Genomic DNA, 26425 nt, shown 5'->3' with positions numbered 1-26425 from the left:
CCTTGCTTTGTTCCTAATGATGTTTTCTGATTCATCGGTTTTATTTTTGAAAATCCATTTTGTACCAATAACATTACCATGATCAGGTGGTGGAACCAAAAACCAAACATCATTTCGAACAAATTGCTCAAGTTCTTCATGCATGGAATTTACTCAAAATTCATCATTCAAAGCATCATTGACATTCTTGGGTTCAATATTGGAGACAAAACAGGAATGCATTACCTGAGAGTACACGGAACTCATGTATAATAAACCAACCATCTTGCGGTAGTCAACTTTGTCCTTACCTCGAGTTTGACTTGTTCCATGCACATCTCCAATAATCTGTGATGAAGGATGATTCTTCTGTATCTTGCTTGTAAGATTTTTTTCAGTAATCATTTCAGCTTCCTCATTATTTTGGGAATTTTCCTCATGAATTTCTGAAGGAACCAGTGTTGTGTTTGGTGTTGTAACATCTGGGACAACACTGTGTTCTTCGGGATGAATTTCCAGCAATCCTTCAACATCATCTTCAGCAGTTTTTCCTTTGAGATCTGCACCATCATCAAAAACAACATTAATGGATTCCATCATTGTTCTGGTCCTAAGGTTATACATCCTATATGCACGACTATTAGTAGAATAACCAAGGAACAAACACTTATCACTCTTGAAATCAAATTTTGCTAGGTGATTTCTATCATTCAAAACATAACACACACAGCCAAATATATGAAAATAGTTAAGATTTGGTCTCTTTCCATGAGAATCTCATAGGAAGTCATTGAAGAACCACTTCTCAAATAAACCCGATTGGAAATATGGCACGCTGTGTTCAATGCTTCTGCCCAAAATCCTTTGGAGATATTTTTTGAGCTCATCATCACTCTAGCCATTTCCTGCAACGTCCTATTCTTTTTTTCAGCAATTCCATTCTGTTGAGGAGTTTTTGGGGCTGAGAACTCCTGTGAGATGCCCTTCTTATCACACAAAGAAGAAAAAGATGAGTTCTCAAATTCCTTTCCATGATCAGTTCTGATTCTTGCTACAGTCAAAGTAAGTAGGTTAGTAATCTTGGTAAACAACTTCTTAAACACATCAAAAGTATCTGATTTTTCTCTAAGAAACCTTACCCATGTAAAACGTGAAAAATTATCAACACATACCAAAGAATACTTTTTACCTCCATAACTTTCGACTTTCATAGGACCCATCAAATCCATGTGCAAAAGTTCAAGACACCGTGTTGTCCCACAGTGTTGTAACACGGGATGCGCAACACGGGTTTGCTTACCTTTTTGGCATGCACCACAAACATATGAAACACCAGTCTTTAGATTTGGAAGACCTTTAACAGCTTCAAACTTACTCAGATTCTTTAGGGTCTTGAAATTCACATGTCCAAGTTTTTGGTGCCATAGACTAAACTCATCAATCTTTGAGTGTATACATGCCAATTCTTCACCTAGTTGGTAGCAGTTATCCACTGATCGTGTACCTGTGATAACACAATGATTAGCATTATCAAAAACTTCACAAGTATTTTTATCAAACTTCACATGCAAATCATCATCACACAGTTGACTAATTGAAATTAAATTTGCATTAAGTCCTTCAACATGTAAGACGTTGTGAAGCTTTGGAAACCCTTCCACATTGAGTGTTCCTTTGCCAACAATCCTTCCTTTTGCACCTCCTCCATAGGTCACTCTACCACCATTCTGTTCAATGTAGTCAGTGAGGTGATCTTTCAAACCTGTCATGTGTCGTGAACTTCCACTATCAAAATACCAATTACCTGCAGTATTATCTTTCAAAGAAGTATAAATAACAAAATATCTGACATCAGGCTTTTGAACCCAAACTTTCTTCACAGTGGGCCTCTTTTTGCCAGTGTTGCTCTTAGTGTTATGCAACACGGGGGACAACACTTGCTTAGATTCCCACAAAACATAGTCATTCTTCAACTTTCGACAAAAAGGCCTGATATGGCCAGGTTTGAGACAATAATGACACACAAAAGGACGTTTCCATTGTTTCGGCTTTGGGGCAGAAATATTTTTCTCAACAATGGGTTTCTTACCTTTCAAGGCAGTTAAAGGATGGTTCAAGAAATCATTACCTTCCTTCACAAACACTGGTATTTTGGAAGATTCACCAGTTTCAAAAACACTTTCTTTAAAACCAAGTCCAAACTTATCATTCTTACACATAGTCAAAATGGAATCAAGTTTGCTCGAACTGGAATTAAATTTATCAAGTGTTGTTTTTGCTCTTTCAAGTTCAGAATTCAGCAACCCTAATTCGAGATCTTTCTTACTCAAGAGAATTTCCAATCTAGCCATAGCAGCTTTCAATTCAGTATTCTCTTTTGTAAGAGTTGTGTTCAACTGATTCCTCTTGTTCCAATCACAGTACAACTCTTCATAGAGTTTTCGAATACCTTCCAGAGTATAAGGATCATCTACCTGTTCTTCATGATTACTGAAATTATCAAGGTTAGAAGCAACAAAACAAACAGATTTTTGAACAGTGTTGCGTCTAGGTGTGGCAACACCGGAGCCAACACCGAGAGGATTGATCTGAAAATTTTTTACTCTCCAGTAAAGCAGTAAAAGATATTAGATCAGCCTGTTCAAACTTTTCTTGTTCTTCTTCAGAATCATCATCACTCAGAAAAACATTCATACCTTTCCGAAGGCGATTTGCGCATTCATAAGCATAGTGGCCATATCCCTTACATTCCCTGCATTGAACATTATCAAAAAATTTTCTTGAGGACTGAACCTTACTATCATACCTTTGATGAGGTCCTCGAGTAGCAGCAGGTTTTTGAGGCTTCTCTGAAGTAGGCAGTCTAGGAAAATTTGAGGATTGTGCACTTTTCACATCCTTCTTTTCTTTCATTACCTTGAGATAATCAGTAAATTTCTTCGAGATCAAGGCAATAGAATTTTCCTCAAGATCAGAATCCTTTACTTCCTGTTGAACTTCAGCAAAATCATTGTAAACATTATTAGATACTTGAAAAGCAATAAACTTACCTTTCGAGTCATCTTCGGCTTCCAACTCCATCTCATAGGTGCGAAGATAACTAATTAACTCATCCAAACCCATTATAGATGTATCTTTGGATTCATCTATAGCACAAACCTTGGTGTGAAATCTTTTGGGAAGCGAACGAAGCACTTTGGATATAAGTCTCTCGTTCGAAATAGGATCGCCAAGAATAGATGTTTCATTTGCAAGACTCTTCAATCTTCCATTATATTCCATGATGGTCTCTGATTCCTTCATTCTCAATTTTTCAAATTTTGAAGTTATGAGACGCATCCTTGTCTTCTTGACACTTGTCGAGCCTTCACAGTGAGTTTGTAGTTTCTCCCAAGCATCCCTAGCACGAATACAAGTACCAATTAAATTAAACATGTTCATATCAACTGAAGTGAACATAGCATTAAGAGCTTTAGCATTATAAATAGCCGCAGTATTATCTTTGACTGTCCATTGTGATCTTGGCTTTGGTCCTGGAACATCATCATCTCTCATAGGTGGTGTCCAGCCATCAAGAACACGTTGCCAAGCCCTGAACTCAATGGATTGAATATACATGTTCATCTTCAATTTCCAAGGGCCGTAATTTGTTCCATCCAAAATAGGTGGACGAATTGCACTTGTGTACGGAGTGTCCATAACTAACCTGTAACACAAACCAGGAACACACTTAATAACTTTTGCACGAGTATAAAAACTCGTACGGGTGCCTTAGGGCTAAATATCACTAGTAAACGTAAGGACAGTCTTACAAAATAATCCTAGTGATTTTACGAAAAGTCATTAAATTCTAAATTCCTCAACACGTTGAGAAATCAAACTTGCATCTTAAAATACGACAAGGTATAAAAGAAACTGGATGCAACTCCCGTAGCCTAAATAGAAGAGACAGTAAAGATCCTCGAACAACACTATTCCCACAGTGTTGTCTATGATGTCTTCAACACGAACGGCAACACAGGGACAAGCAACAACAATGGTTGCAAACCTTGCTTCAGAATTCTTCAGATTCTTCAATGGAATTCTTCAGTCTTTGCGCAGAGAATTATCGTCTGAAGCGTCACTTTTCTTGTGCGTGGAAATCTTCTTTTATAGATAATCATCCAAGCTTTGAAGATTTCCTTAGATAGAGTCCTACAAGAATAGGTAACACAGTTTTAGTAGGAAATAAACTCTATCAAATATTGTAAATCATATCTTGATAATATCGAATTATATTATGTCAAATAATCACCTTATCAAGATCTAATTTAAATTTTGGCAAATATATCATTAACATATTCGAAAATATACACACAATATTTACCAAATATCCTAACTTGTCTAGAAAGCAAAATCTTATAATTTCCAATGAATTAGGGCCGAAATATTCAAGGAATAAAATTCCTTTCAGCAGCCTTAATGTCTATATTAGGTGGAAGTATGCATTCCTTCTGAAGAAGAACATCTTCTGCATGAAATCATTTTAATACTCTTTCCTGCTTGTTGCTCGTGCATGCTACTGGTTATTTCCTTCTCTTCATTTTTGGGCGACCGCACTTTTCTTATTCACTTTTTCTGCTAGTGCATGCTCTACCTCACTTCAGCTCCTGAATTTGTTTTACGTTCATTCTTGAGCTAATAAGTTTCCCGCCAGAGCTCACTTTTGAGATTCCACGTGATATCGTTACGGTATATATTCAGTTCCCCAGAGTAGTACCTTGGTGCCAGGTGACTACTAGGTTCCGTCATTGTATCCTGAGAAACAGTCGTTCGTCATCATCCTTGAAGCACACATCTGAGGGGACGAATCTGTTTTAAGGAAACTGTAATTTTACAGGCCTCGGTTATGTTATTCTTGATTTTAATAAAAGTTCACGTAATAGTTTTTGACTAAAAAGTTGTTGGACTAATTTAGATATTTAGATGTGAATGGAATTATTTGACTTTGTTCTCCATGTGCTCGGCTTTCATTCATTATGGCAGGCTTGGCCCTCCACATTTATTCTTCAAGCTACCTAGCTGCTTGATGGGCATTTCCTTGTCCGGCTGCTAGTGCTTTGATTGGCCATAATTGATGTAAAATTCTATCTGACAGCAACTTTCGTTAGCAGCCTTAATGCCTATATTAGGTGGAAGTATACATTCCTTCTGAAGAAGAACACCTTGTGCAGACTACTAGTGTTGTTGATGCATGACACCATTCAGATTTCTTGTGTAGAAATTATATAATGAATGATTTGGCTGATTCACTGTACAATGTGTATAGTGAGAAAAAGACGGCCCGAGAGTTATGGGAGTCTTTGGATCGGAAATATAAAACTGAAGATGTCGGGGCTAAAAAGTTTATTGTTGGTAGATTCTTCGACTATAAGATGATTGACTCTAAATCAGTGATCAGTCAAGTTCAAGAACTACAAGTGCTCTTGCATGAGATACATGCGGAGGGAATGGTGCTTAGTGAAACTTTTCAAGTGGCAGCTATTATTGAGAAGTTGCCTCCAGCTTGGAATGATTTCAAGAATTCTCTGAAGCACAAACGAAAGGTGATGAATGTTGAAGAACTTATTGTTCGACTTCGTATTGAGGAAGAAAACAAGAGTTCTGAAAAACGATTGTATTCTCCAAGTGCCGCTAAGGCTAATATTGTTGAGCAGAAGAAAAGCTCAAAGGCAAAGAAATTTGCTGCTGGAGGCTCCAAGTTGGGTCCAAAGAAAGACACGTTCAAAAAGAATTTTCTTGGTAAGTGCTATAATTATGGCGGTCCGGGCCACAAATCTTCTGAATGTAAGAAACCGAAAATAAACCATGAGATAAATCTCATGGAGGACATATCTAAAGAGGTTTCAAACATGGACCTCTGTGCTGTCATTTCTGAAGTGAATATGGTTGGATCAAATCCAAGAGAATGGTGGATTGACATTGGTGGCACCCGTCATGTCTGTTATGACAAGGACATATTTGCTACTCTTGATGAATCAGAGAATGGTGAAAAATTGTTTATGGTCTTCTGCTACCTCTGATATCAAAGTACAAGGAAAAATGATATTAAAGATGACGTCTGGAAAAGAGCTGACTCTCAACAATATGTTGTATGTGCCGTAGATTCGAAAAAATCTAGTATCCGGTTTGCTTTTAAGCAAGCATGGTTTTCGCATTGTCTTTGAGTCAGACAAAGTTGTTTTGTCTAAAAATGAAATGTTTGTCGGAAAGGGTTATGTTTGTAATGGCTTGTTTAAGCTCAATGTAATGGCTATTAAGCCGAAAATAAATAAAGTGAATGCTTCTATTTATTTGCTCGAGTCTTCCAATTTGTGGCATGGTAGACTAGGACATGTTAATTATGATACAATTCGTAGATTAATTAACTTGAAAAACATACTTATATTTCATATTGATAAAAACCACAAATGTGAAATTTGTGTTGAGGCAAAACTAACAAGATCATCTTTCAAATCCATTGAAAGAAATAATGAACCCCTTAATTTAATTCACACTGATATATGTGATTTAAAAGAAGTGCAAACACGTGGTGAAAAAAAATACTTCATTACTTTTATTGATGATAGCACAAAATATTGTTATGTGTATCTTCTTAAAAGTAAAGATGAAGCTATTGAAAAATTTGTCCACTATAAAAGTGAAGTTGAAAACCAACTTGATAAGAAAATTAAGGTGCTAAGAAGTGATCGTGGAGGTGAGTATGAATCACCTTTGCTGAGTTTTGTTCTCAACATGGTATTAGACGCGAAAGAACTGCACCTTATTCTACTCAGCAAAATGGTGTTGCAGAGAGGAAAAATCGCACTAATAAAAAAATGATGAATGCACTGTTATTGAGTTCTGATTTATCACAGAACATGTGGGGGAAGCTGTACTAACATCTAATTATCTTTTAAATAATGTACCCCGAAAGAAGCAAGATAAAAGTCCATATGAGTTATGAAAAGGAAGAACACCTTGGTACAACTCCGAAAAAGATCAAGATTGGACCTAAAACTGTTGATTGCATTTTCATTGGATATGCACACAATAGTAGCGTTTAACGATTTATTGTATATGAATCTCAAATACCTGACATTCATAAGAATACAATAATGGAATCAAGAAATGATTCATTTTTTGAAAGTGTGTTCCCTTGCAAATCTAAGGAAGAACCAGGTTCATCCAAAAGATCTCACGAGACAATGGAACAAGAGGTTAACCATGAGGTTGAACCTAGACGTAGCAAGAGAGCTAGAATTGAGAAATCCTTTGGTCCGGATTTCATCACTTTCATGATGGAAAGTGAACCTCAAAGCTTCAATGAAGCTGTGAATTCATCTGAAGGACCTTAATGGAAAGAGGCTATAAATTCTGAAATAGAATCTATTTTGCAAAATCATACATGGGAACTAGTGGACCTTCCTCCAGGAAGTAAACCTCTAGGTTCTAAATGGATTTTCAAAAGGAAGATGAAATCAGATGGAACAATAGACAAGTATAAAGCCAGATTGTTAATCAAGGGTTACCGTCAACGTGAAGGGCTTGATTACTTTGACACTTATTTTTCAGTAACGAGAATAACTTCAATCTGGGTGATACTTGCAATTGCCGCTTTGCGGAATCTTGAAGTACACCAAATGGATGTAAAGACTGCTTTTCTAAATGGAGATTTAGAAGAAGAAATTTACACGGAACAACCTGAGGGGTTTTCTGCACATGGGCAAGAAAATAAGATTTGTAAATTGGTGAAGTCTTTGTATGGCTTAAAGCAAGCACCAAAACAATGACATGAAAAATTTGATAGAGTCGTGCTAGGAAGTGGATTTAAAATCAATGAATGTGATAAATGTGTATACGTTAAGGACACTGAAAATGGATATGTCATTTTATGTCTTTACGTAGATGACATGCTTATTATCGGTAGTAATGATAAGATGATTCAATCAACAAAAAAATTGTTAAACTCAAAATTCGACATGAAAGATTTGGGATTAGCCGAAGTCATTCTTGGAATTAAAATCCATAGAACATCCGAAGGGATGGTTCTAAGTCAATCACATTATGTGGATAAAATTCTTGAGAAATTCAATAAGGATGACTCTGCATTGGCTAGAACCCCAATAGATACAAGCCAACATCTATCGAACGAATCGGGGTGAGAGTATCTCCCAATTAGAATACTCTCGAGTAATTGGAAGTCTGATGTACTTAATGAGTTGTACAAGACCAGACATAGCCTATGCAGTAAGCAAATTGAGCAGATTCACGAGTAATCCAGGAGCTGACCACTGGAAAGCAATTATCAGATTGCTAAGATATTTAAGATACACTCGTGACCATGGGCTGCACTATACAAGATATCCAGCTGTAATTGAAGGATACAGTGATGCAAACTGGATATCTGATATGAAAGACTCAAAATCTACAAGTGAATTTGTATTCACTTTAGGAGTTGCAGCAATTGCGTGGAAATCTTCTAAACAAACTGTTATAGCCAGATCCACGATGGAATCTGTGTTCATAGCACTTGATAAGTGTGCTGAAGAGGCTGAATGGTTACGTTTATTCTTAGAAGATGTTTCAGGATGGGTAAAATCTGTACCGACTATTTGTATTCATTGTGATAGCCAATCTGCAATCGGAAGAGCACAGAGCAATATGTATAATGGTAAGTCTAGACATATACGTCGTAGACACAATACCATTCGACAACTACTCTCAACTGGAGTTTTCTCTATTGACTATGTAAAGTCAAAGGATAATGTAGCGGATCCGTTAACCAAAGGGTTAAACAAAGATTTAGTTCAAAAATCGTCAAAAGGAATGGGACTGAAGCCTAAAGAATAAATTGGTGCGAAGGAAAACCCAACCTACGATGACTGGAGATCCCAAGAACTAGGTTCAATGGGACAACTTAACCGCACTAGTTTGGTTGATCACTGTGAGGGTTAATCCTCAGTCTATTCCTATTTCAAAACAGTGAGTGTAGAGGATAAGAATATAGCTTTTAATGATTCTGATGGAATTAAACATAGAATCACCTATGTGAGAGAGAAGTGGGGCCGCTTCGAAGGAATTGTAAGGCACAATTCTAGACCCTCTCAAAGAACCAGGCAAGTGTTCATGGCCAAAACGAACACGATCATGAGAATTGAATTGTATCAAGAGATTCATGTGTGAAGTATATTCTAACTTACACAAACGGATGTCCAGTTCAAAGACATCGCGTTTACTGTCAACCAGTAAATTACTATGCTTCTACAAGGGAAGGTTCAAAGGGAAACACTTACCTATCCTATGCAGGATTCAACTGTTGAACTTTATCACGTATATCTTCGTTTATCTTTCAATTTCCATTCATGTGGAGAATTGTTGAACTAATTTAGATATTTAGATGTGAATGGAATTATTTGACTTTGTTCTCCATGTGCTCGGCTTTCATTCATTATGGCAGGCTTGGCCCTCCACATTTATTCTTCAAGCTACCCAGCTGCTTGATGGGTCTTTCCTTGTCCGGCTGCTAGTGCTCTGATTGGTCATGATTGATGTAAAATTCTATCTGCCAGCAACTTTCGGTAGCAGCCTTAATGCCTATATTAGGTGGAAGTATGCATTCCTTCTGAAGAAGAACACCTTATGCATGAAATCATTTTAATACTCTTTGCTGCTTCTTGCTCGTGCATGCTACTAGTTATTTCCTTCTCTTCATTTTTGGGCGACCGCACTTTTCTTATTCACTTTTTCTGCTAGTGCAGGCTCTACCTCACTTTAGCTCCTGAATTTGTTTTACGTTCATTCTTGAGCTAATAAGTTTTCCGCTAGAGCTCACTTTTGAGATTCTACATGATAACGTTACGGTATTATATTCAGTTCGCCAAAGTAGTACCTTGGTGCCAGGTGACTACTAGGTTCCGCCGTCTCTTTTATTATTATCTCTTTTAATTTTTATAACACATCTTTTTAATATCGTCCAACGAGTTAATCGATAACTAAGGTGATTGTTTTTTTTTGTTTGTGAAACTTAGGTGAAAGTTTGAATCCAATGCACTTGCAACTTCCGTATCAACAGCAAAACGACACCCCACTATCCGGTGTTTACATCAGGGGCCCATAGTCCTATACAGTGTAGATTAAGTTAAGCCTGTCTATTACTTAGAGATGAACATTTAAGATTTAGATTTCAAAACTCCTTCAAATGATTTAAAAGAAGAAATGTGATATAATGTTCGGACGGAAATTTAAAAGAACGTGATTAAAAATATGTGGAGTAAAATTACAATTACCAGTTTTACTTTTATCCATGGACATGAGAAGCATTGAAAGATTTCAAGAGAAATTAAATTTTAAATACATATAACAATAAATCATAACGAATCCATAAAATGCGCATAACGAAGGAAACAAATAAATCAATAATTCTTGTACAATCTCCTGAAATGAAACATAATCACAGGCAATTAGCACACACCAAATCAACAAATCTGCAGCAGAAAAGCAAATCGACTTAAAGGCCTATGCAAGCACTCCCTCAGCAGAATTATTTCGTTCACATCCTGAGCGCGGAGCCAAAGACAAACGAAGCTACAGCAACGGCGCAACCGGCGGCGATGGATGGCAACGGGACACCGGCGGAGGAATCCGGAGCCGGTGCCGGTTCCGGAGATACTTGAGCTGCAGAGCTCGCGATCAGAGCGAAGATCGCCACAGCCACCATCGCAACCACGCAAATTCTGGACTGTTTTGCCGCCATTGTTCTTCCTGCTGCTGCTTGTGTATTATACTAGCTTGGATTAATGGAGTTTGTAAGGAAGAACGAAGTACAGAATATCTGTGGGAGTGAACGGCGGAGCTGATAGAGAGGTAGGGCCTGTATATATAGTGCGGAGAGTGAAGAGAGACTAGAGGTGCCCGGTTCCGGGCAGAGGGAATGTTTTGCGGGCAGCTGCCCGGATTTACGGACCAGCCACTGGGGGAACGACAGCTGGAGATTTAATTTTTGAAAAATGTTGTGGAATGACGCTTTTGTCCCTATGAGCTGTTACTAGCTATGCTGTTGTTCACATGGGCGCACGTTAAGATTCAATCATTTTTTGTTGGCATTAATGGGGAAAAGAACAACCGTCAAATCTTTGTGCCAACGGTTCAAATTTTCAATTTGGGTGTCCATTATTATTTAATTGTTCAATATTTGAATTTTGATTCACACGTCAAACATTGTCTTCAGTCTTGCTATTTTGATTATATATTTTATTAAGGAAATTATAATTTTTTCTGAATTAGTATTTGTTTTTAAATTTTCAATCCTAGTCTATAATTAATAAATATTGAAAATAATTAATTTGAAAATAACAAAAATTATCGTGGTTACATAAATATTTCAATTTTCAAAATTTATTATTTAAATTTATAATTATACTATTATCATTTGATAGTTATTATTTAAAATTATAATTATATCTCAAATCATTTGACTATATTAATAAAACTTTTTAAATTTCTTAAAATATTTTTTTCCTTTTTAAATGTTCCAGTCATCTTTATCTATGTTTTTAATTTTTAGATCACTGTATCACTGATGATAATATTTATATACATGAAAAATCATTATTTTTTAAACATGAATATATTTAGATAATTATTTTAATTATATAAACACACCACGTGTGCAAATTATATTAATAGTTAATTACGTTCGAAAAAATTATATGTTATCATTTTTTAATGATAAAATAATATGTTTATCATCAATTTTGTATAACTCATATTACATATTTTAATCATTACATAATCACGATTCACATAAGGTTAACGTACCAAATAATACACGCTATAGCTTCAATTGATTTCAAAATTAAAAAATAAAAATAGATAGAGATAGTTTTATGTTTCCGTTATCCTAGGTGCTGTGTGACGAAGATTGTAATAAAAAGTTGGGTTCATGTTAATATAAATATAGTATTATAATTAGGGGTGAGAAAAAATATCGAAATATCAAAATATCAAAAAATTATATCGAAAAAATTATCGAAATTACCGAAAAAATTGGTTTACCGAAAATTTCGGTATCGATACGATATACCGTACCGACCCACCCCTAACTATAATATCGAATCTAATAATATAAATTAACTTAGACATAAAAGTCTCATAAAAATATATGGGCATCACATAATCAAATTAAAATTGAATGGTGAAATGCAATAAAATAAAGTTTATCATCATGGTACTATCTTCATATATATATATATATATATATATATATATTATCATCTCATAAAGTTAAATAAGGTTAAACGTGATCTATTTTTTTCTTATTTCTATGTACACCATGCATTCTTACATTGATTTTTATTTTATTTTATTTTTTATAAATATATTGATTTTTATATATATTGTTTCTTACATCTTTTTTGAATTAATTGTTATCTTACATTTTTTTTTAAATATAATTGTTATCTTACATTTTGATTCAATTGAAATTTCTCAAGATTTCGTACGTATTAAAATTACATATGATTGATATAATTATATAAATGCCATTAGCACGTACGAGATAATAAGGGTGGCAAATTTTAAAAAAATCCTGACCCGTCCCGATTTCCAATCCGTTTTCGTCCCGAATTTTTTCCGTTCCGAACTTTTTCCGACTCGAGTGTTCGGGATTTTTCCCGACCCGATCAATGTCGGGATTGGGATAGGCAACTCTTTCTGACCCGACCCGAATATAAAATAATATTTTTTAATAATATTTTTTAATTTAAAAAATAATTTTTTTTATATTTATCTTTTTAAATATTAACATTGAGTTATAATTTTTTATTTTGTTTTTTTTATTATTATGAATAATTATATGTTTTTTTATTAATCAAGTAGTTGTTTTAGTTTATTTGCAATGTACTAAAAAATGTTTTAGTTTTTTAATGGTTATATATAAAGAAATTTTAATTTATTTGTAATGTATTAAGAAATTGTTTGATTTTTTTCAAAAAAATATTTTCATAGAATTTTTTTTTAAAAAAAAATATTATTCGGGATTACCCTCTCCCGATCCGACGCGATCCCGAACATTCGGGTCCCGACACATCTCGGGTGCGGGATCGGAAGAAAAAAAATATCTCAATTTCTATAGGGACGGGAATCGGGTAAGGGGGTTATGGAACGGTCCCGACCCGATTCCACCCCTAGGAGATAGCATATGCAATAAAAGGTGTGCGTTTCAAAAAATAGAATCAACCAGATTTTATATCATTAAATACATTCTAGAAAAATATATTTTTCAGAATATTTTCCAAAACGCATAAAATGCCACATAATAACACCATATGATTTGAAAAAAAATTAAAATTATAAATTTATTCCTTAACATAAATATTCTAGATAAATTAATATGTAAATGAAAGTAATTCACTTTTCTTTTGCCTCCAGGCTCCAAAGATAAATTTTATGTGATGATCATGGGGTGATTCTATGTTACATCGGGTGAGATACACTCTTTTTGTGTTTTTTATTAAGATGTTCGCGTGAACATCTTGCTGTAAAAAAATCATGTGGACCCCGCCTGTACTTTTTTTGTAATTTAGCATTATATTTTTTGTCATTTGGGAGATGTTCACGCGAACATCTCAAAAAAAATTAGGGAGTGTTTCACCCGATGTAGCATAGAATCACCTTCATGATCATGTATCTATATCGATGATTAAAGATTTTTATCAATTCTTAAAAAATTTATTGTTCATATTTTGTCTATGATATTTGAAATTAACCTACAAAAATTATTGGCTAATAAACAAAATTTGATTTGGACGTTGCGCTTTTTTATTTTTATTTTTATTTTTATTTTTATTTTTATTTTTTTTGAATGAAATTAATGTATCGGGTTTTTTTAAAGTTATTTGTTTTTGAATGTGATAGGCGGAAAATTTTCTAAAGTGGGGGTTTTCGTATTTATTTGGATTGAGCTCTATTTATGAAATAACCAAATGAATACCCCGCTCACAAGCTCATTTTAATTTTATAACGAGAAATATATTTAACTTTGTCAATAATTGGGAACAATTTCTGACTCGAAACCTATTCAAGTGCGTTCGAATTTTAAATCAATCAAACGTTACTTCATTTGGTCGGAATTATAACTCGTTGTCCATTGGGAACGATTCCTGCTTGAGAATGTGACATTACCTCTTATCGTATCTCCTGACGCCAATTTTGAGCATATAGTTTTCATAATTGTAAACTTTGTCCACATACAAGTGGACCTCATATTCAAGAACAAATACCAAAACTACTAAAATTTTCATTCCAATCATGTAGCCAAACTGGACAATTAGCCGGAGCAGAAAAAGTATAAAATAGATTGATCCGAAACCAAAATAGTATCTTGCTTCGATTAAACGACATGCGTTTATGTAATTTAAACTTGTCAAAAGGGCATATGTGCAATTAAAGAAATATCTATATTTGCAAGATCTTCAGGGCATACACTACTAGCGAGGCTCTGTTCCTAAACAAAAAGAAGTTCAAAATGAAGACGGTATATAATTCTAACTGCACCGTACCGTTTTCCATGTCAAAATCCCAAGAACTTTGGCGCCAAGAGGAACAATGGTTCCAATGCACTTGGTGAGAACTTTCTTGCAAAAAGATGACACACTGAAGAGGAATTATCATTGTATGAGCACTCCTTCCCTTCAAGCAACTTCCTCATGAATTCCTCCGTGATATCTGTGCTGCCGAACGTCGCTGGATGGGCCCCACCCCTCGACCAGTCTACCCAAGTGATGCTTCGGTTTGCCAAGAGATTTGGCGCACGAATTGTCAACATCGTCTGAAAGTAATGTTCGTCAACATAGCAATGTGGTTTGCAGAACTCCGAAAATTTTGGGTAGAATTTTGTGTCCTCGACGATGAAGAGAGCCAGTTTTCGGTTGATTTCGAACCATTGAGATCCTTTGCGCCATTCGGCGATGTTAACCTCCGGTAACATGTTGTAGTTGTATCGTCCTCTCCCAAACGGCCCGGGGTCATCAAATGCACCGATGAAGCTATATTTGGACTTCGTTAAGTAGTTGTAGATTGTTGTGAAATTGTAAAGGGGGATGCAAGATTCAGAAAGCAGGACGAAACGTTCATTGGAAATGTCAAGTAAGGCATTAGCAAGAAGTCTTCTTTCGGCATCACAAATGCTCATCTTTCCCCATTCCGAGACCTGAAACACAGAGAATTCATGCATCACAAGGAGCTGGATAAGATTATACCAGAACCAAGTACACATCTTGGGTTATTGCCATAATTAAGGGCTTTCATTCTTCTCCATGAAGTTTGGGAGACGTGCTCAAATAGAAAGCCTATGTTGGTAACATCAACGCTCAAGTTATTTAGTGCAATCGAGAAATGGAGCTTAAACTGGTATAGATTAAAGACCAGATTATTCATGATAATTAGATACAACTTCTAGTTTACCGGCAAGCAAGCGTGTAGTACTACCATCTCTAAAGGCATGCCCATGTGGCTCCTACAGTCGCTAAAGACATGCTCATGTGAAAAGTAACAAAAAACATAGTCTTGCCAAAGCTCTAACCCAAGATTTAAAAGTGCAAAAACAGTTTTTATCGAATGACATGTGTCTTAATGCAGGACAATATGGTTGACCTTGGATGGAAGTATTTAAAATTCATGGATTTCGATTACAATTTTAGTGTGAACAATGAAACATAGAGATATCTTAAATTCATAACTTAATTATTTACACGTTAGTTAGATGGATTAAAATGAATTCCAAATCATCACTTTATTGAATGAACTTAAATCCATCCTAATTATCATGAATTACCATATAAACATATGTCTAAACAACAAAATTGCATTTGAAATCAATGGATTATAAATATTTCTATCCAAGCGCAACCTATATGTTATTTGGTAGAATTTATGTTGAGAATATTCCATCAACATACTGCATACATCACCACAGAAAGATACAGATAATCATAAGTAACTGGCTGTTCGCACAGCTTGATTCACCCCAACTAATTACCTAAGTAAAAATGTTTACCATAAATTGGTGAGAATCGGGAGGTAATACAAATGAGTTAAAAAAAGATAACCGAAGTCCAAGAACATATTATACATTTGCAACTAACAATAGGACACTGGATAAACTACTTCACAAGATTATCACAAAAGCATTGTCCAGCTGAGGTTACTCAGGAAAAAACAGGTACCCCTATCCTGGACAGAGAAACATCAGAGACCAACAGCCAAAAAGCTTAAAATCAGCGAGAACTTGAGTTAATGGTGTCATCTAACTACAACAAAATCATTTATGATGCTAACTAATGAAATAACATTCAGTTCAACATAAAAAGAAAATGGCACTAGACGTACCTGACTCGGTATTTGCCTCTTATAGAACACAGATGATGAAGGGAAATCTGCTTTGAAAGTTGGCAGGGAATGAATGTAGATGGAATACCGCCCCTCATGCCCCTTGAAAAACCTCTCCCAAAGAGGAAATAATGGCAATGGCCCTTTGGTCAAGAACAAGAAGGCAATCTTCGGAACCCTTTCAAATGGATATTTCTTGACTCGGGGCACCAATGATGCTCTCCAAAACAACTCCTTGTCACTCATTTCGTGCATCGCATCAGACGGCGGTTTGATCCAAATGTCTAAATTTGTGGTTTCATCAGGGCAGGGCACCAATCTAGGCCTCAAAACAACCTCTGTATTATAAGCTCCAAAATACCTAATCATGTAGATACTAACTACAGAGAATGTAAAACACACAACAAGAAAAGGTACGAGCAATCTAAGCAGCCTTTGTGGCAAAACCCTAGAATGGCCCACCCGGTTCACCGCATTAGGATCCTTGCCTTCTTCCATGTATATACTCTCTCTAATCCAACTTAAAGAACAGTCTAAACCGAATAAGTTCCCCTGAGAATTCCAATCCCAGCTTATAAAAGCCCTCCAAAGGAAGAAACTTAACACAATAAAATCCAAGCGCAGTTCTTGAATAAGAGGCACAATTCACATATACCTAGAATGATTCAAATCTCAATCCATCTATCTCTGCTTTCCGATGTAAAATCAACAATGATCTATTCAATGGATAGCACCCAGAAAAATCCTCAATTGACAAACTTTCACATATAAAAACCAAAACCCAGAATTTTTTCTTAACTCCCAGATTAGCAGACTCAAACTAACTAGAATTTACCCAATAAATATAAAACCCAAACGTGATCTTTCCTTGGCAGCAAGGCAAGGGAAGTTATTGGTACTCAAAAGGGGTTACCTAGCAGCGGGAAGCCAAAAAAAATTGCCAACTAATAGAGACCTTTAAACTCATAAAAAGCCATAAAGACGTACCATACATTAACTAAAGAAACGAGTGACCCGTCAAGACCATAACTCTAGAAAAAGATAAACATGGTAAGACAAAATGTTCTCGGATACATCACCGCGCCACCAGATTCGAGGCAATCAAATCACGCTAATCTGCAGTGTTGATTGTAATGGAACAGCCCAATACACAGATTTCCTAGATTCAGTCTCCGCCGCTGAAAACACGCCAAACTAATCGCTCCGATGCGATTGCTGGAGCGAAGAAATCAAAGAAACCGATAATTACTACACGAAATTCTTGTGTGAAAAGTGAGAATAATAAAAGTCGTGACGTGAAAAAATATATGGGGGTGGAGAATCCAGAGAAACTTTGGTACGAGGGCTTAAAAGATTCTGAGTTTCTTCATCGTAATATACTCGCGTGCTTAAAAAGGGGTCCCCATTCTGGAATTGGAACATATATTTTATTTTATATTTTATTTCGTACGCTGCAAACGATTTATTCTTAATTAGGGGGCGAAATGTTTTTAATTACTATTTCATTGTACCTATATACAAATCGCCAGAATGTATTGTTAAAAAAAAAAAAAAGGAATGTCAGAATGTATTTATATATAATGTAAATAAGATTTCTCAATGGCAAGTCTCTTCATAATGCTTGTTAGGTATTGTTTGTTCGCTTTGTAGGATATTATGTTGGTCATAGTTATTTGATGCAAATAAAGAAGGATTACGGATTCTATTGTCATCAATAAATAATAGTAATAATTTTTAAAAATATTATAATTTAATTTAATTAAAATGATATATTGACTCAGTGAATCTCATATAATATTTGCATCAAAATAATATGAATAGAAAATACAAAATGGTGGCTTGCATGGAAAGTATGTGGGGTTAATAATTAACATGAAACTTCTAATTGATGAACTATGAATACTTTTTAAAAATATTAATTTTATTGTCAAAATTAGTTGAATCGAAGTGCCTCACAGAAAACTTACTCAATAAATAATAATAATAATAATAATATTTGTTTGTAGCGATGCGTGCATACATATTAAAAAAAAAATTGTGTTAAATAATGTTTTTAAAAAAATTTGAGAGTCCTATTATTATCATTTATAACATTAATAACGTTTTTAATAGTTTCTTATGGTAGGTTTTATATGAGACGGTCTCACGGATAATTTATATGTGAGAATAGTCAATCTGATACATATATAAATTGAAAATAATGATTTTGCATAAAGTAATGTTTTTTATGAGTCGGATCAAGTAGGAAATCCGCATTACCAATTTATCACATTAACTCGTGATATGGTCTCACAAGAGTTTTTGTAATTTTTTATATTATAATGATATAATTATTTAATTTAAAAATTCAAATATAGATAAAGATAAAGATAAAGAAATATTTAATTGGAATATGATACATATATATATAATGTGCAAATTAGAATATTTTTTAATTTTAGAAAATTATATTTTTAGCTCATCAAAATCATATTATGACACCAAAGTTAGTTATTATTAGGCCTTCAACTTTAATCGTAGTCAATTTCCTGTAAGACACTCTTACGATTATTATATGTAAAACGGGTCGACCTGATCCATATATAGAATGAAAAGTAACAATTGTGACATAAAATTAATATTTTTAATTATTCAAGTCGAATAAGATATTAATCTTACAAAATTTATCCGTGAAACGATCCCACAAAAACTTTTGTGTAATATATGTAGATACAAAAAAATTCTAGAAATCAGTAAGCAAAAAAAATAGATGAAATTATGCATCATTTAACCAATTATCAATTTCTTCACGAGCTTAGACCTGGCCACGGGCCGGGTCCGGGTTGGCATTTAGCCAACCCTTAACCGGCCCGCCCATGTCCGGTTCCGGTTCGGGTTGGTGAACCGGAGGTTCCGGTCCGGGTCCGGGTTCGGTTAACCGCCAGTTCAGGGTCCGAGCTAACCCGTGCAATTTTTTTTAAAAAAAAATTGCTGCACCCCAGCATTGATTTTGCAGCGCTGGGGCGCTGCCCCTTCAAATTCAGTGCTGGGGCGCTTAACCTTCGAATTAAATTCGAAGGGGCAACCGGGCAAGTGAGCAACTTCAATTTTTTTTTAATTTTTAAACAAATTTTTAATAAGACATATTTTTTAAATAATCTCAATCAAATATTTCATATCTCCATAATAAAAATCTATTACATTTATTAAATAAACAATATATTAGAATTTCAACATCTTATGTCTTATATTACAAGTCTATTACATTTTATTCTACTTCACTCGCATTTCCTCCCGTCGTAGTTCCGGATGTTCCTTCGGTATCATCTTGGTCTTCTTCATCACTTTGAATATGTTGTGTTCGAGTAGCGGCTTTTGACCAACATTGAGCAAACATTGGGCTTCCAAATTTTCCGGCCTTAAGCTAGAACGTCTCTCGTCCAATGTATTTCCTCCAATACTAAATGATTGCTCCACTGCAACTGTTGAAACCGGAAAAGCTAGAATTTCTTTTGCTATTATAGTCAAAATTGGATATATTTGTGTTTTTTGCGACCACCATCTCAAAATGTCGAAATTTTCCTCATCTGTATCACTAAAATCAAAAGTAGTGGTAAAATAATTCTCAAGTTCCTGACTGGAACTTGAAGATCCTCGTGGACGTTTCGTCCATTCCATTAATAAAAGTTGTGTTTTAGTAAGTTTAGAAGTAACATTACTAGTTGCAGTGGATTGTGTTTCGCGTGAAACAATTTGTCCACCATATTTGATGTTATATTCATTATAAATATCAAGTAAATGAGTTTTAATATTAAACAAAATCAATGAGATAGAATGAATCGTTTCCGCAATAGGCTTCAAAGATTCATAATATAATGTTAACATGTCGCTTAAGCCATCTAATTTAAGTCTAGGATCTAAAACAAAAGCACATAAAAAAATTTCAGAAATGAGCAAAAAATATTTTTTCCATTTTGCTTTCATGACGAGAATACATTGAGATAAAGCACTATCATTAGATTTAACATTTCATGAAAAATACAAGCAATTTTGCAATAATGTGTTAAAACTAAATGTGATGTAGGGTAATAAACACTGGATAATTGGTCACTAGCATCATTAAAAACTTTTAAAATTTCACAAATACTAGTGCATATGTTCCATTGATTTGAAAACAAATAAATATCACGAGCTTGAACAAATTGATGAAAAAATGTACATAATAAATATTTATATTCAAAAGAGGATAATAACAATTTATATGCTGAATTCCAACGAATTGGAACATCTCATGCAAACCGCTTAGGATTCATACCATTTACTCTACAAAATTTTTCTCATTGCTTCATAACTTGAGGATGCGTCAATAAATAATGAATAGCGTTCCTAATTGGTTGAATATGTATGCCTAAACTCTTTAGCCCATCTTGAACACACAAATTTAAAATATGACATGTGCATCTAATATGAAAAAATTTGTCATCTAGTCATGGTTTACATATTTCAATAAGCTCACTAATACTAGAAGTATTTGCACTAGCATTATCAAAAGACATTGAAAAAACTTTGGTAGTTATACCGTATTCTTCTAAAATAACAAATATAAGTTGCGAAATATTTTGTGTCGTGTGTGATTCGTTGAAACATCTATATGCAAGCAACCTTTTTTGAATGTTCCAATTATTATCAATCCAATGACATGTAATACCCATATATGAACAATTTTGCCAATGATCACTCCAAATATCGGAACACAAAGAAATTTTATTATTCAAACTATAAAATTCCTTAATTAATTCTTTCTTTTTATCAACGACTAACTTTTTCATTGTGCGTTTGAGACTATTTCTTGGAATACGTCTAATAGAAGGATTTGCACTTGTAGAAAACCAATTTTCAAAAGATAATTTATCGCTAAAACTAAAAGAAAGTTGTTCAACTGCACAAAATTTAGCCGTTTCTTCTCTAAATCTAGCTTCGTTATATTTAAATAGTTGAGATTCATTATCCGATTGAGAAGAGAATGCCGGAATTTGAGTTTGAGCACGATCAATCCCAATTTCCACCGGATGATTTTTCTAGATATGCCGCGTCAAAATTCCATAACCATCTCCTTGTTTAAATTTGTAACATTTTGAACAATATATGCATTTAGCTTGCAAATCACCGGAGGAAAGCGTCACCTTGTCGAAATGTTTGGTGAAGATATCGGATGTCGGGCGAGGCACCGCTCGAGTTTTTCTTTGAGAGGCCGCCGGATCGTTCATACTTTCTTGACTTGCACGATGACGTGGTGGTGGTGGTTGTTCAACTTGTTGTCTTTGTTGCGCCTCTTGTCGAATTTCTTGAATTTCATCATCGGAATATTCAAGATCAAAGCCATCGACATTGAATTGAGGATACTCGACCTCGGGTGTTATGATGCTCTTTTCCTTTCCTTTTCCTTTGTCACCCCTACGATTTGATCCCGCTCCGGACATTTGTAATTGTATAAATATGGAAATAAATCAACAATTGACAATAAACCAATAATCGAATTATCGAAACATGATATTTTTGATAATTCAAGAAATTAAAAGGAATTGAGAATAGAGAGAATGAAGAGAGAATTGTGTAAACAAAATGAAAGGAGGTTGGGGGTATTCATAAAAAAAAGTAGGTTTTTTTATTAAAAAAAATCCGGTAGACCCGGCGGGCCGACCCGCCGGGTTGCCCGGGTTTTCAACAGCCACGAAATCGTGGCCGTTGGATCTGGGCACCCCAATGGGTGCCACGTGTCTAACCCGCCGGGTTGGAGGGTCCAACCCGCCGAGTTGACGGTTTTCCAAAGGGAAAACCGAGACCGGTCCCGGTTCTGGGTTGGACCTGTTGACCCGATTAATCGGCCCGTTGACCATGGGCCGGGTCCGGGCCCAACTCGGCCCTTGGCCAGGTCTACTGACGAGCTTGATGTTCATTTAAATACAATACAAATATTTATAGCATGTCCTCGAGAAAACAATCAAGTTGTTGAAGTAAGTAAGCGTTGAACCAAATCAATAGTTCGATTCCTCTTATCAATACTTTCGGGGAGTGCTACCGATGTATTTTTACATCCCACAACTTCGGCGGATCGCTTAACCCCGTTCATCTTCACACAGAGTTTGATTAATTGGTTTACCTGTTTAACCTTATCTGCAGATTATTACATTAACCTAAAGTTTTACCCATTACACAACAAATAAAAATGACTATGTGTTCAGGTGTTCCATATATAGTCTAAAAAATTATATTATGTTATTAAAAAAATTGTTTTTTTTAGTCTTGTATGTTTGTCACTTTGCGATTTTAGTCATCTATATTTTTAGATTTCAGTTTTAGTACGCTATCTTTATTTTTTTTTGGTAATTTTAGTCTTTTTCTGATGTGGCACTAATTCAGTACTGATGTGGAGCTGACGTGTATGGTGCCACGTAAGCATTTTCGAATAAAAATGACTGAAATTGTCAAAAATCGAAACATGCAGGACTAAAACTGAAATATGAAAACATAGAGGATCGAAATCGCAAAGTGACAAATATAAAGGACCAAAATTGCAGTTTTTCCTATGTTATTACTTTATAATACTCAAGCATATATAAATTTTAGATGTTATTAAAAAAATTTCAATCCTATTCATTATTTTATATAAGATTAGGTCTCTTATAAAAAGGTCTCACAGATTTTTATCTATCAGACGGGTCAATCATATCTATATTTACAACAAAAAAATTTTGACATAAGAGTAATATTTTTTTCATAGATGGCATAGATGTTGGACTTTGAACTCAGGCAATGGGTTTTTCATTTTATGTGAATGAAAATTGGATAAGTTATTGGGCTTGTTAAGTTGATGATTAAGAGTGCGGAATAATAATGTCTCACATAGAAAAATAAACTTTTATGGGCGATCTTATATCGTGTTATATTTTATGATTATGTAAGGATGATTGGTCAAGAGACTCTCTCGTGCCCCTACACTTTTTGCAAATCAAGGTCCCGGGTTTAGCCAAAAATGGTCTGATGACAGTTGTGTTTGCACTTAATGCACTTAATCTATTGTTATCATATTTCGGATTTTAGCATTTTGGCTAATAAATTGATCCGTGAGACCGTCTTTTACGAGTTTTTGTGTTAATAAAATGTCATGTAATTGGTCGAAAATTTCATCTCTCTCTTTTTTAAGACAAAATCATTAGATTTTTGGTTTGTTGGGGAATCGTAGTTTTTATTTGGTGGCATTAGAATCAATGGCTATCGGCATGATTTTGTGGTAGATGAATGATTAGGAAAAGAATTATAAAATTATATTGACCGATTCATTTTTTTTTTAGAGAGTACTTATGCTTCATGTTTTATGAACCTCGTAGAAATGGAGTTTTTTTAGCGACATTAATGTAGTAGTAGCTTCTGCGGTCTCCACAATGACATGCCAACAACCCCTTTGGACAAGGGTGTCCTACTTTCTTTGACTTTTTTTTTTTTTTTTGAAGTTTTTTTTTTTATGTTTTAAAAACTAGCTTTCATGAACATAAAAAATTAAGGTACATGCATTCACAACATATTCGAGAAAGAAAGCATCGAATTGGCTCCATTGAATATATTTCTTAGGCACCCCGAGAATCTACAAGCTTGTTTGTTTTGTCTCACATATTAAAGAGAAAACAAAGTTTTAAAATAAACTTCATATTTCATATCTATTTGATTATTTGAGTTTTTAAATTAATAAATAATTTTAATATTAATATATGTAGTGACCCTTACCCGGATCACCTACTAAATAGAACTTAGGCATGCAATTAACTTAATAAAACAGATATCAGAAATAATCTAGCGGAAACCATAAATAAATACAATCCCAATGAAAGGAATCTGCATTTTATCCAAATATTATACAACCAAATCGAATAGCTGTATCAACCCAAAACAACAAAAATAAAACCTAGACGAAGCTCCAGCTGGCCAACCACTGCCTAGCCTCTCTTGGATCCCCAGCCTCGTCCAATCGCAAACCTGCCCCATGGAATAGGGTGTCCAGAAACACAGAGTACGAGACGTGAGCATAAAACGCTCAGTACGAGAGTATGAGTATACATGCATGCAAAGTGAACTCCCTATAAACTCGAGGTCAAGGATCATATAACAGAGACAGACCGGGCCCTGGTATGTAGCACGCTGTGCCGTCGCTTCAGGAGGTGGCTCCCATACCATAATACAAGTGGATATGCCGGACCCAAATCGATGGAAGTCCAACCACTAACAGGATAGGGAAAAACCCTACTAACAGACATCTCGAAGGAGATAGCTCAGTATGCAAATGAATGCAGCATAAATCAATGACATATAAACCATGCAGTCACATAATACATGCATACTCAGTCAGGATATCTCGAACAGTACTTCCGTACCTCAAAACAGTGCAAGCTATACCAACTCTAGGTCCACGCCTATAGTCTGCCCTACACTGCCAAATGATACTACTATCATTAAAGCGCTCTAAAAGCCTTAACTAAGCTATTGCATACTCCTAAATATTTATAGGAAGCAAAAGCTATACCTTCGTCCGTCGTTAGCCCTTTGATGTCGATGCCTCCAGAACTTGGGTACAACTCCGCTACGACTATCGAACGCCTTGACGACTCCCGGGTCAAGCCTAGGAAGGCTAGAACAACTCGAATACGACTAGAGTAGAGAGAAAATCCGGAATTGGCAATTGAAAATGAATTCTTGGCCTTCTATTTATAGACAACGATCGGAACGTCCGATCCTGCCATCGGAGCTTTCGAAGATCCTGATCTGCCACGTGTCAAAATATCACTTGTTGACTTCGGATAGGGGTGATCGGAGCTTCCGATCCTGATCGGAGCTTCCGATCTTGCAACACGTCATGCCTGACGAAATACCATCGGAGCTTCCGATCCTGCATCGGAGCTTCCGATCCTGTTCTGAACTTCCGAACTCACCTTCGGAGCTTCCGAACTCTATCCAAGTAATTATGATTAATTCCTTAATTACTGATTTTGGTTACGGGCTACTACATTCTCCCCCACTTAAGATATTTCGTCCTCGAAATTAGATCTTAAGTACTGAATGTAATACAGAAATCAGAAACATTCTTTATTCAAATCAAACATTTACAGAGTTTGCAACTGAATACAACTTAAGGATGAAATCAAAACAACTCAGGATGGTCTTCACGCATCCTGTCCTCAAGCTCCCATGTAGCTTCCTCAGTGCCTCGGCGCTGCCACTGAACTAAAACCAAAGGAATGACTTTGTTCCGTAAAACCTTATCCTTATAATTCAGGATACGAATAGGTTTCTCAACATAGGTCAAATCCTTGTTCACCTGAACCTCAGACCGCTGCAGAATATGAGATTCATTCGCCATATACCGTCGCAACAGAGATACGTGGAACACGTCGTGAATACTGGATAGATGCGGTGGCAAAGCTAGTCGATAAGCCAAATCGTCAATGCTCTCAAAGATCTCAAACGGACCGATAAACCTGGGAGATAACTTGCCCTTAAGGCCAAATCTAAGAATCTTGCGGAAAGGTGACACTCTCAGAAACACTTTCTCCCCGACATCGAACTGCAAAGGCCTACGCTTGATATTAGCATAGCTGGTCTGACGATCCTGTGCAGTCTTAATCCGTTTCTTGACCTGATCAACAATGTTTATCGCCTGCTGAATAAACTCCGGTCCCTCAGCCTGTCTCTCCCCCACTTCTTTCCAGAAGAGTGAAGTATGACAACGTCGCCCGTACAACGCCTCAAAAGGTGCCATCTCAATACTAGTGTGATAGTTGTTGTTGTACGCGAACTCGATCAACGGCAAATGATCCTGCCAGGCTGAACCAAAATCCATGACGCACACTCTAAGCATATCCTCCAAAGTACGGATAGTGCGCTCTGACTGACCATCAGTCTCCAGATGATAGGCAGTACTCAAACTGAGAGTAGTACCCATCGCACGTTGAACACTCCCCCAGAATCTAGAAGTGAACCTGGGGTCCCGATCGCTGACAATGCTCACAGG

The 26425-nt window shown here is 35.5% G+C and overlaps 3 protein-coding genes across 3 annotated transcripts; 1 reads left to right on the top strand and 2 right to left on the bottom strand.

Moving 5' to 3' along the window:
- Positions 1–153: 153 nt before the first annotated feature.
- Positions 154–4770, bottom strand: LOC140872828 (uncharacterized). Its single transcript, XM_073275727.1, has 8 exons — positions 4739–4770; positions 2786–3685; positions 2555–2731; positions 2228–2469; positions 1784–2122; positions 1571–1741; positions 1313–1483; positions 154–539 (listed from the first exon to the last, which is right to left on the bottom strand). Exons 1-8 carry the CDS (start codon positions 4768–4770, stop codon positions 154–156), a joined length of 2418 nt encoding a protein of 805 aa, XP_073131828.1.
- Positions 4771–8214: 3444 nt separating this feature from the next.
- LOC140872810 (secreted RxLR effector protein 161-like) lies at positions 8215–8850 on the top strand. The gene has a single exon (XM_073275705.1). It carries the CDS (start codon positions 8215–8217, stop codon positions 8848–8850), a length of 636 nt encoding a protein of 211 aa, XP_073131806.1.
- A 5476-nt stretch (positions 8851–14326) lies between these two features.
- LOC140882875 (glycosyltransferase BC10-like) lies at positions 14327–17765 on the bottom strand. Its single transcript, XM_073289109.1, has 2 exons — positions 16387–17765; positions 14327–15208 (listed from the first exon to the last, which is right to left on the bottom strand). The coding sequence occupies exons 1-2, from the start codon at positions 16882–16884 to the stop codon at positions 14570–14572; spliced, it is 1137 nt and encodes a 378-aa protein (XP_073145210.1). The 5' UTR covers positions 16885–17765; the 3' UTR covers positions 14327–14569.
- Positions 17766–26425: the final 8660 nt, after the last annotated feature.

Source organism: Henckelia pumila, chromosome 1, assembly GCF_033568475.1.
Source record: "Henckelia pumila isolate YLH828 chromosome 1, ASM3356847v2, whole genome shotgun sequence".
In the NCBI taxonomy this organism is placed as follows: Eukaryota; Viridiplantae; Streptophyta; class Magnoliopsida; order Lamiales; family Gesneriaceae; genus Henckelia; species Henckelia pumila.
Note: the sequence above shows the minus strand (reverse complement) of the source record. Positions and strands in the feature narration are given on the sequence as shown.

Bases quoted from the DNA above. Each gene is read 5' to 3' on its own strand.
- LOC140872828 (XM_073275727.1), bottom strand. From the start codon at position 4,770: ATGACGGAACCTAGTAGTCACCTGGCACCAAG. The intron at 2,123-2,227 runs GTTCGAGCAAAC...CCAAAATACCAG, and splicing joins ACTTGATAAATTTAATTCCA to TGTTTGTGAAGGAAGGTAAT. The intron at 1,484-1,570 runs GTCAACTGTGTG...GTGTTATCACAG, and splicing joins TGCAAATTTAATTTCAATTA to GTACACGATCAGTGGATAAC.
- LOC140872810 (XM_073275705.1), top strand. From the start codon at position 8,215: ATGAGTTGTACAAGACCAGACATAGCCTATGCAGTAAGCAAATTGAGC.
- LOC140882875 (XM_073289109.1), bottom strand. From the start codon at position 16,884: ATGGAAGAAGGCAAGGATCCTAATGCGGTGAACCGGGTGGGCCATTCT. The intron at 15,209-16,386 runs GTACGTCTAGTG...TCTGTGTTTCAG, and splicing joins AGAGGCAAATACCGAGTCAG to GTCTCGGAATGGGGAAAGAT.